Here is a 9,761-nt window from a genome sequence, read left to right as displayed (position 1 = left end):
ATTCTGGACATCCAATCAGAAGCTTCTTTCGCGGAGATGGGACGAGGTAGACAAAGCGGCCGATTCAGACGTACTGGTCATTGCTTGGTCAGAGACAAATTCCGTGTTAAAAACAACTGAAAACTCGGAAAAAAACGACTGAAAAATAGATTTGAACGGTCATCAATCTCGGAATTTCAACTCGGGCCACTTGCTGGAGCTCCGACTTTACAACCTGAAGATCATGATTTGACCTCGTTTTTTCCCGAGTTCCCAGTAGTTTTCAACGCGGCAAGAGTCCCCAAGGCTGTCATTGTCAACAACCATCATAAACACACTGCTGACGAGACGCCATTCTACTTTACTGTCTCCTCCATAGACATTAAAACTCTCATCATACAGTTTCTTCTCCTCCACCTGTCTTATTCGAGCGAGAGGTTTCCGCCTTTACTTCTTCTCTGGTGGGTGGAGTCGGTCACCTGAACAACAAGGTAGGACATATTTCTTGGGTGAGCGAACTGTGATCTCCACAAAAATGTTTACATTTTCGGATTCATAGTTCACCAAACGGAATCACCTCAACTGCCAGTAAGTTTTTGTTTTTCGATTGATATAGCCTTGTGTCCCCCTTTATGGTAGTTTGGTTACTTACAGTTGAAACGGTTCACAGTTCAGAGCGTAAATGGCTGTGGGCTCCGAGAATCATACGTTGTTGAGACTTATGAAATGTTTTTACTTTCATGCCTAATCAGAATCACAGGCTACAGCCATTCTATTTCACGCATTTTCTTTTTACACAATTTGTGATTTACCACTGTGGCACTGTGTTCAAAGGTCGGGGTGGTATGGCGCGTTTATGACACATTGGGTGTTTTTCCGTGCAGTTATGAGCCAGCCGCACAGAGGGCAAAGGGGGAGAAACGGTGGTCTCCACGAGCATCGGGAACACAGGCCACGACGTGAGCTGCAGCACAATGCTAGACAACCATCAAGCGACAGGTGTGTTCACAGGATGTTCACACGCAGTCACTAGGCATCTATGGTGACAGACTGCACGATGTAGCCTGTCTGCCACCCCTAAGAGCTGGTTGTAGGAGAGAGAAGCACTTCAACCCTCTCTCTCCCCCTCAGGTCCTCTTCTCAGCCTCCATATTACAGGGACTCCACACCCCCGCTTAAACATGTGCGGCACCAAGAAGCCCCAGGAGAGGATCATAATGGGTCCAAATGCACCAATATCTGCTCTAGGAGAGGTATGTAATGTTAGTGTCTTAGATTGGGACAGAGAGCAGAGAGAAACAATTGGGTGGAGAAAGTGAGTCACAATAGACAGTCGGTCATACCTGTGACGAGGAAGTAATTGCCTGTGTGGTTAGCTGAACACTGCATCACACACAAACACAGTCAGTCATAGTGTCAGGATTTAGTTTCCCTCTCTTCACCTAAACTACGCCTACACCCGCCCAGCGATACTCCTACCCCTGGACATACTTCTCCCTCTCCTAATACTGGTGGGACCGGTTCTCACCCAGGCTAGTAAAACTGCATTTTACTCGCGTTGCTGTTTTAACACGCACACACCACCTGTTGCTTTGATTTGAGCAGAGCAATGTGATCAGTTGATTATGGGATAAATATAAAGGAAGTCACACTAATTATGCTCCCAAACATTTAATGAGGATAGCCCAATTGGTAAAAGACCAAGTCCATATTATGGCAAGAACAGCTCAAATAAGAAAAGAGAAATGACAGTCCATCATTACTTTAAGACATGAAGGTGAGTCAATCTGGAAAAGTGCAGTCGCAAAAACCATCAAGCTCTATGGCTCTAATGAGGACCACCGCAGGGAAGGAAGACCCAGTTCTCTGCTGCAGAGGATACGTTCATTAGTTACCAGCCTCAGAAATTGCAGCCCAAATAAATGCTTTAGAGTTCAAGTAACAGGCACATCTCAACATCAACTGTTCAGAGGAGACTGTGAATCAGGCCTTCATGGTCGAATTGCTGCAAAGAAACCACTACTAAAGGACACCAATAAGAAGAAGAGACTTGCTTGGGACAAGAAACACGAGCAATGGACATTAGACAGGTAGAAATCTGTCTTTGGTCTGAGTCCAAATTTGAGATTTTCGGTGTCTGTGAGACGCAGAGTAGGTGAATGGATGATCTTTGCATGTGTCGTTCCCACTGTTAAGCATAGAGGAGATGGTGTGATGGTTCTTTGTTGGTGACACTGTCAGTTATTTATTTATTTAAAATGTAAGGCACACTTAACCAGCATGGCTACCACAGCATTCTGCAGTGATACACCATCCCATCTGGTTTGCGCTTAGTGGGACTATAAATTGTTTTTCAACAGGACAATGACCCAAAACACACCTCCAGGCTGTGTAAGGGCTATTTGATCAAGAAGGAGAGTGATGGAATGCTGCATCAGACGACCTGGACTCCACAATCATCTGAACTCAACCCAATTGAGATGGTTTGGGATGAGTTGGACCGCAGAGTGAAGGAAACAAGTGTTCAGCATATGTAAGAACTCCTTCAAAACTTTTGGAAAAGCATTCCAGGTGAAGCTGGTTGAGAGAAAGCTTTGCACACGCTTGGCAATCAAGGCAAAGAGCGGCTACTTTGAAGAATCTCAAATCTAAAACATTTTGTTTTGTTTAACACTTTTTGGTTACTACATGATTCTATGTGTGTTACTTAAGTTTGTCTTCACTATTATTCTACAATCTAGAAAAGAAAAACCCTTGAATGAGTTGGTGTCAACTTTTGACTGGTGCTGTACATGTGACTAGATTTTTTATTTAATCTATAGGTATCGTGTTGATCTGTTCAGTCCTGACCAATGCCCTGGTCCTGATCTGTGTGGTGGCAGCTCAGATGGTGATGTCAGGCATGTCTGCTATGGGTGGCCTGGCGGGAGGCAGCTTCAACCTTAACACTAACATCCCCTTCGAGGGCCAAGAGCTGCAACAGGTACAAGACAGAAACAAGTGTTATGTCCCAAATAGTACCCTATTCCTTATATGGTCCACTACTTTGAGGGTTCTGGTCAAAAGTAGTGCACTATATAGGGAATAGGGTACCATTTGGGATGTAATCATGGATTTCAAAGATCCTTTGTCATAACACGGTACATTCTATCATAGCATCTACACAAGACAGTTGTCTACATTCCCTGTTATGAAGACCCCACCCTAACACCGTACTTGATTGCAGGTGAGAGACCTGGACATGCAGTACAGCCAGATGAGAGCTCCGGGAATCTACGGGGGCGTGGCATTTGCCCTAGTCTTCGGTGTTGTCTCCCTCTTGTTCGTGGTCTCCGGGAACAAGCCCGCTCACCTGCTGGGCCAGAAGCTGCTGATGGGAGCATTGGTGTTCCAGGGTTTGGGAGCAGTACTCTACGTGGTGGCGGTGGGGTTGTACCTCCACTTTGTCATCCAGGTAAACAGTACAGACGTGTGTAAGAGAAGGGAGAGGCTGTACGCACGTTCAGGTTTAACCTGGATGAACTGTGATGTGGGAGGGGCAGACGCGGCCGTGGCTTTGTTTGGGCTGATCACTGCGATACTCTACACTGCCGGTACGGTGCTTACGTTCCACACGGTGCGCTGGGTCAGGGGCTACCTGAAGGATCGCAGGCTACACGAGGAGAGGGATAGACGCCCCCCTACTGCCAGCTCCCACCCCCATAGGGCACCACTACGGTCTGATACCGCTCTGTGACGGCGACGCAGGTTGAGCCCCAAATGGCACCCTATTCTCTATAGAGTGCACTACTTTTGATAGGGCTCTGGTCACAATAAATAGATTGTAGGAAATCGGGTGCCATTTCGGACGACACCACAGATGAAACCCGGAAGGGACCAAAGTGCTTTTTCACTCGATCCCTTTTCATTAAAACTGTCTGTCCATTTTTGACAGTAATGGGACTTGCAACTACCCACTGGGCAAAGATGTCAGTTCAACATCTAGTTTTGATTTACTTTTGAGTTGTCAACAGTTAAATCAACAAAAATGTGAACCATTTAGTTTTAAAGTAGGGTGGAAAAAAGACATCTCCCTAACTTTTTGCAAATCCAGTAAGTTTGATGTTGATTCCAATATCATCACCTTGAATGTTTTGTTGAAATGACATGGAAAAACAATGTTGATTCACCCAGTTTGTGCCCAGTGGGTAAGACATTTGCTCTGTAAACTTCTGTAAAGCATGGATTTGATATTAATTCCTTTTTAACTGCAACATGAATGACCCACTGATCTCACAGACTGGTCTTGTTATTCATCAATAACACTTTTGTATGTGTGTGTATATATAGAGGTTGCATGTTAATAAACCTTTACATTTATCTGCTACTCAAGCTTGATTATTTTGTATTTTCTAGTAAAACTCAAACCTTTGGCTTTACAATACAATACAATACATGCCATGATGCCACCATGTCAGACTGGCTAACATTTCAGAGGTGTGAAACAGTACATCAGTTATCCTGCTCCATATAACCACTCCACCCCCTCCCCAGTCCTGTCCCTGTTACGGGGCCACTTTGAAGGTCGAGAATGACTGAACAACAAATCACCTGGCATAATAAATAACTACTCATTATTATTTGTAGATCAGCCAATTTACCCATGATACATTACGGTTTTGATGCTCTCGAACATGGCCACCATCTCTCCGGCAGTGTCCCCAGGCAGCATAGCTATGACATTACAATGGATCTTCTTTGCACTGATGTCACAATGAATCACTCAGAATTTTTTTGTGCGTTCAAAACAACTGGGAACTCAGAAAATACGAGCTCAAGATGTAGGTAAAGGCTCCACTCCCCCCGAAGTCTGAGAATACCGAGTCCCAGTTGTTTTGAACGCTGCAATTCTGCTGTGAAGTAACAATCTGTCTTTAGGACATACACAACATTCTGCAATGTTAGGTAATGGGGACTGGAACAATGGTATCACAATTGCACCTGCAGCCTTGACCCCAATGGAATATGACATTGAGTGGAGTTGGTTGCATCAGACATTCCAAGCAGTGTGGAAGTAATAATAAATCATACATTTTACTTTAAGCTCTTTTTCCAAGACACCCAAAGTCACTTTACAGTGATTGCACTGCAGTCTTCTTTTCACACACACACACCATCACTGCTGCCCCTTCCTATGGTTCGTACGAGGCTATCCCCTTCCCACCTCTCACAAAACAAGCTAACAACCTTATGATTATTTGAAAATGTAGATTTATTATAGAAAAAGTAGCTTTCCTGTGTGATTAGCTTAGATAGAACAATGCCTTTGTTGAAGTGAGTTCATTAGATCACATAGGCCCCACACATTCATTGAGCTGCGTAATACCAGTATTCCCCCCCTTTCCAGTGTTCTCCCCAGTCCTTATAATTCTACCTATGCCTCCCCATCCATCTCTCCCTCCCTCCTTTCCTCAGACATCTGTCTGTGTCAACAATCTTCTGAAAAAAAAAAAAAGTATTTTCTCTTAGAGAAGATTAGTACACGTCAATTATTATGTCACACTTAAGAGTATGCAACTCCTAGGATTTAGTTTCTCTCTCAGCATCAGTCTACTTTAGAGGCCTACAGGCAACCATACACAGGCTGTGTCCCAAATAGCAACCAATTCCCTATATAGTGAACTACTTTTGACCAGGGCTCTGCAATAGGGAATAGGGTGCCATTAGGGAGGGAGCCACAGTCAGGCTGCCTTGCTGGCTGGCAGAAAGAAAACAGCTCTCTAGCAATAATAGTTCAGTCAGTCTAGCAGAATGTATCATTCAGCTTTATAATAGTTCAGTCAGTCTAGCAGAATGTATCATTCAGCTTTATAATAGTTCAGTCAGTCTAGCAGAATGTGTCATTCAGCTTTATAATAGTTCAGTCAGTCTAGCAGAATGTATCATTCAGCTTTATAATAGTTCAGTCAGTCTAGCAGAATGTGTCATTCAGCGTTTTAATAGTTCAGTCAGTCTAGCAGAATGTATCATTCAGCTTTATAATAGTTCAGTCAGTCTAGCAGAATGTGTCATTCAGCTTTATAATAGTTCAGTCAGTCTAGCAGAATGTATCATTCAGCGTTATAATAGTTCAGTCAGTCTAGCAGAATGTGTCATTCAGCGTTATAATAGTTCAGTCAGTCTAGCAGAATGTGTCATTCAGCGTTATAATAGTTCAGTCAGTCTAGCAGAATGTATCATTCAGCTTTATAATAGTTCAGTCAGTCTAGCAGAATGTATCATTCAGCGTTATAATAGTTCAGTCAGTCTAGCAGAATGTGTCATTCAGCTTTATAATAGTTCAGTCAGTCTAGCAGAATGTATCATTCAGCGTTATAATAGTTCAGTCAGTCTAGCAGAATGTGTCATTCAGCTTTATAATAGTTCAGTCAGTCTAGCAGAATGTATCATTCAGTGTTATAATAGTTCAGTCAGTCTAGCAGAATGTATCATTCAGCTTTATAATAGTTCAGTCAGTCTAGCAGAATGTATCATTCAGCTTTATAATAGTTCAGTCAGTCTAGCAGAATGTGTCATTCAGCGTTATAATAGTTCAGTCAGTCTAGCAGAATGTGTCATTCAGCTTTATAATAGTTCAGTCAGTCTAGCAGAATGTATCATTCAGCTTTATAATAGTTCAGGCAGTCTAGCAGAATGTATCATTCAGCTTTATAATAGTTCAGTCAGTCTAGCAGAATGTGTCATTCAGCTTTATAATAGTTCAGTCAGTCTAGCAGAATGTATCATTCAGCGTTATAATAGTTCAGTCAGTCTAGCAGAATGTGTCATTCAGCTTTATAATAGTTCAGTCAGTCTAGCAGAATGTATCATTCAGCGTTATAATAGTTCAGTCAGTCTAGCAGAATGTGTCATTCAGCTTTATAATAGTTCAGTCAGTCTAGCAGAATGTATCATTCAGCGTTATAATAGTTCAGTCAGTCTAGCAGAATGTGTCATTCAGCTTTATAATAGTTCAGTCAGTCTAGCAGAATGTGTCATTCAGCGTTATAATAGTTCAGTCAGTCTAGCAGAATGTATCATTCAGCGTTATAATAGTTCAGTCAGTCTAGCAGAATGTATCATTCAGCTTTATAATAGTTCAGTCAGTCTAGCAGAATGTGTCATTCAGCTTTATAATAGTTCAGTCAGTCTAGCAGAATGTATCATTCAGCTTTATAATAGTTCAGTCAGTCTAGCAGAATGTGTCATTCAGCGTTATAATAGTTCAGTCAGTCTAGCAGAATGTATCATTCAGCGTTATAATAGTTCAGTCAGTCTAGCAGAATGTATCATTCAGCGTTATAATAGTTCAGTCAGTCTAGCAGAATGTATCATTCAGCTTTATAATAGTTCAGTCAGTCTAGCAGAATGTATCATTCAGCGTTATAATAGTTCAGTCAGTCTAGCAGAATGTATCATTCAGCGTTATAATAGTTCAGTCAGTCTAGCAGAATGTATCATTCAGCTTTATAATAGTTCAGTCAGTCTAGCAGAATGTATCATTCAGCGTTATAATAGTTCAGTCAGTCTAGCAGAATGTATCATTCAGCTTTATAATAGTTCAGTCAGTCTAGCAGAATGTATCATTCAGCTTTATAATAGTTCAGTCAGTCTAGCAGAATGTATCATTCAGCTTTATAATAGTTCAGTCAGTCTAGCAGAATGTATCATTCAGCTTTATAATAGTTCAGTCAGTCTAGCAGAATGTGTCATTCAGCTTTATAATAGTTCAGTCAGTCTAGCAGAATGTGTCATTCAGCGTTATAATAGTTCAGTCAGTCTAGCAGAATGTATCATTCAGCTTTATAATAGTTCAAATAAAAGTCTCTGCATAAAAAAAGTGCTTAATCAATTCCTTCATTCATCACAAAATATGATAAAAAATGAATTAATTAACTTGAACATTGTGAAGCAAGTAAATAATGCCTGTGTTTATAAAAATGCATTGTATTTCCTGGGGTCATATAGTTAGGAATATAAAATGATAACAGAATAAAACAAGTATTGCTGGCCATTAGCAGGTATGAGGCATCTTCAGGAGGGTCGGTGTGTTTCGGGAGGGACTGTGCATGTTTCCCCCGTAACTCCTCAACCTCTGATCCCATTCATTGGGATATTGAACAGCGTGTCATTTTGGACACACCCATACAGGAACTCATCTCCAGACATTCTATAAATCGGCGTAGCAGGGATTCTTCACAGGTGCGGTCTAATGTGCTGTGAAGGGGTTGTAACAGAACGGTCTGGTCAGCTAGAAGGGCGTGACGTAGTATTCTGCTGCAGGCGGTGACTGGGGGTGTGTCTGGTGGCCCTGGGAGTGTGTCTGACTCTGCTCCTGTTGTTGTTTCATGATCTCCCGGATCTCCTCCTCCAGCTCGGGAGGAATGACGAGCTTGTCGTCAGGGTCCGGCTGGGCCGGAGCGTTGAAGTAACCTCCTTGCTTCCTGACGGGAGCGTCGCCCACCTCCTCTATCACATCCTGGCTCCGCCCCTGACACGCCACCGAGCCGTTACCCCGCCCCTTACGCCCCAGAGTCCCACCCAGAGTCCTACTGGCCGAGCTAGAGCCTGAGCCTGAGCCCGCACCTAACTGCACCTCTCCACCAATCACACACAACCCTGCTCCAGTCTCTCCAGGCCCCACCTCCTGTCCCTGAACAGTGTGTTTGGGTGTTACAGTGTCTGTCTCTACAGCCCTCAGCTCCTCTTCTACTACAGGGTCAGGGCTAGTCTCAGGGTCAGGGCTGGGCTGATGGTAAGGAAACGGATAAGGGGGGGACGAGGGTGGGGTGGGGGCTGACTGGCAGGAGGGTGGAGGTAAAGGCTCAGGCTGCTGTGTGACAGAGGTGTTAGGGTGTGTGTGCGGGTCAGGGCTGGGGTGTGTGTGCGGGTCAGGGCTGGGGTGTGTGTGCGGGTCAGGGCTGGGGTGTGGGTCGGGGTGTGGGTCAGGGTGTGTGTGTGGGTCAGGCTCAAGGTGGGTGTGTGGGTCAGGGTGTGTGTGGGGTATTGGTATAGAGCTGGCCCGTGCTCTCAGACAGTGTATGTCAGCCTCCACCTCCACTCTGCTCCCATTAGAGAACACCCCAGCTATAGGCTCCTCATCCTCACTGTCCAGCCCATTGTCAGACAGAGCCCCCGAGTACTGCCTCTGGAACGATGCTCTTCCACCTCCATACACCCCCGCTCCCCGCCCCAGCACCCCCCCGCGACCCCCCAGGGCCACGCCCTTCTCCGTCTGATTGGCTGGCTCGTCCGATGACGCCGTCGACCCCACCTCACTGCTCATCTCTGACGTGCTGACCTCACTGCTGACCTCACTTCCTGTCCCCATCACCGGAGGCGGTAATGGTAGAGTTCCATCTGCTGAGCCATAGCCGGGGTGGTGGTGTGTGTTACCAGCAGTGTGGGTGTGTTGCGTTTCCAGGCCGGGGCTGGGTGGGGGTGGTGGGGGCTCACAGCAGCAGCAGTCTTCAGTGATACTCAGCTGCACCACCACAGCACACAGACTGTCAGGACAGCCGTAGCCCTGCGCCAGCGTACACAGCTTCTTGGCTGCTGCTAGGGAGTCTGGGACATTACGCACTGCCTCCACAGCCTCGCAGGTGGACATGGTATCCCACAAGCCCCGGCTGGCCAGGATGAAGAACTCATCCTGCGGGGTGAGGGTTACCGTGGAGATGTGGGGTCGTGGGGTCACGGCGGGACACAGGAAGGAGTAGCCCATGATCCTGGTGGAGTCCGTCACTCCGTTCACTTTGTTGTCC

The 9,761-nt window shown here is 45.0% G+C and overlaps 2 protein-coding genes across 5 annotated transcripts in view; one reads left to right on the top strand and one right to left on the bottom strand.

Annotated features, from left to right (window-relative positions):
• Window positions 1–120: 120 nt before the first annotated feature.
• si:ch211-191a24.4 (uncharacterized protein LOC100150331 homolog) lies at window positions 121–4,345 on the top strand. 3 transcript variants are annotated; one of them, XM_036978558.1, is made up of 5 exons: window positions 121–470; window positions 864–978; window positions 1,111–1,232; window positions 2,802–2,962; window positions 3,206–4,345. In XM_036978558.1, exons 2-5 carry the CDS (start codon window positions 866–868, stop codon window positions 3,713–3,715), a joined length of 906 nt encoding a protein of 301 aa, XP_036834453.1. In that variant the 5' UTR covers window positions 121–470; window positions 864–865; the 3' UTR covers window positions 3,716–4,345. The 3 variants fall into 3 exon arrangements, with proteins under 3 accessions (XP_036834453.1, XP_021460201.2, XP_036834452.1); XM_021604526.2 differs by having other exon boundaries at window positions 426–567; XM_036978557.1 differs by having other exon boundaries at window positions 453–567; window positions 814–978.
• Window positions 4,346–5,209: 864 nt separating this feature from the next.
• Window positions 5,210–9,761, bottom strand: part of LOC110523018 (PH domain leucine-rich repeat protein phosphatase 1) — a 59,059-nt gene continuing 54,507 nt past the window's right edge. For both annotated transcript variants that reach the window (XM_036978554.1, XM_036978556.1), the window contains exon 17: window positions 5,210–9,760. In XM_036978554.1, the coding sequence (XP_036834449.1) occupies window positions 8,249–9,760 (1,512 nt within the window). In that variant the 3' untranslated portion in view covers window positions 5,210–8,248. The remainder of the gene's footprint in view (window position 9,761) is intronic.

The sequence above is a fragment of the Oncorhynchus mykiss genome, chromosome 5 (assembly GCF_013265735.2).
Source record: "Oncorhynchus mykiss isolate Arlee chromosome 5, USDA_OmykA_1.1, whole genome shotgun sequence".
Taxonomy (NCBI): Eukaryota; Metazoa; Chordata; class Actinopteri; order Salmoniformes; family Salmonidae; genus Oncorhynchus; species Oncorhynchus mykiss.
Note: the sequence above shows the minus strand (reverse complement) of the source record. Positions and strands in the feature narration are given on the sequence as shown.

Bases quoted from the DNA above. Each gene is read 5' to 3' on its own strand.
- si:ch211-191a24.4 (XM_036978557.1), top strand. From the start codon at position 836: ATGACACATTGGGTGTTTTTCCGTGCAGTTATGAGCCAGCCGCACAGA. The intron at 979-1,110 runs GTGTGTTCACAG...TCTCCCCCTCAG, and splicing joins AGACAACCATCAAGCGACAG to GTCCTCTTCTCAGCCTCCAT. The intron at 1,233-2,801 runs GTATGTAATGTT...TTTAATCTATAG, and splicing joins CAATATCTGCTCTAGGAGAG to GTATCGTGTTGATCTGTTCA.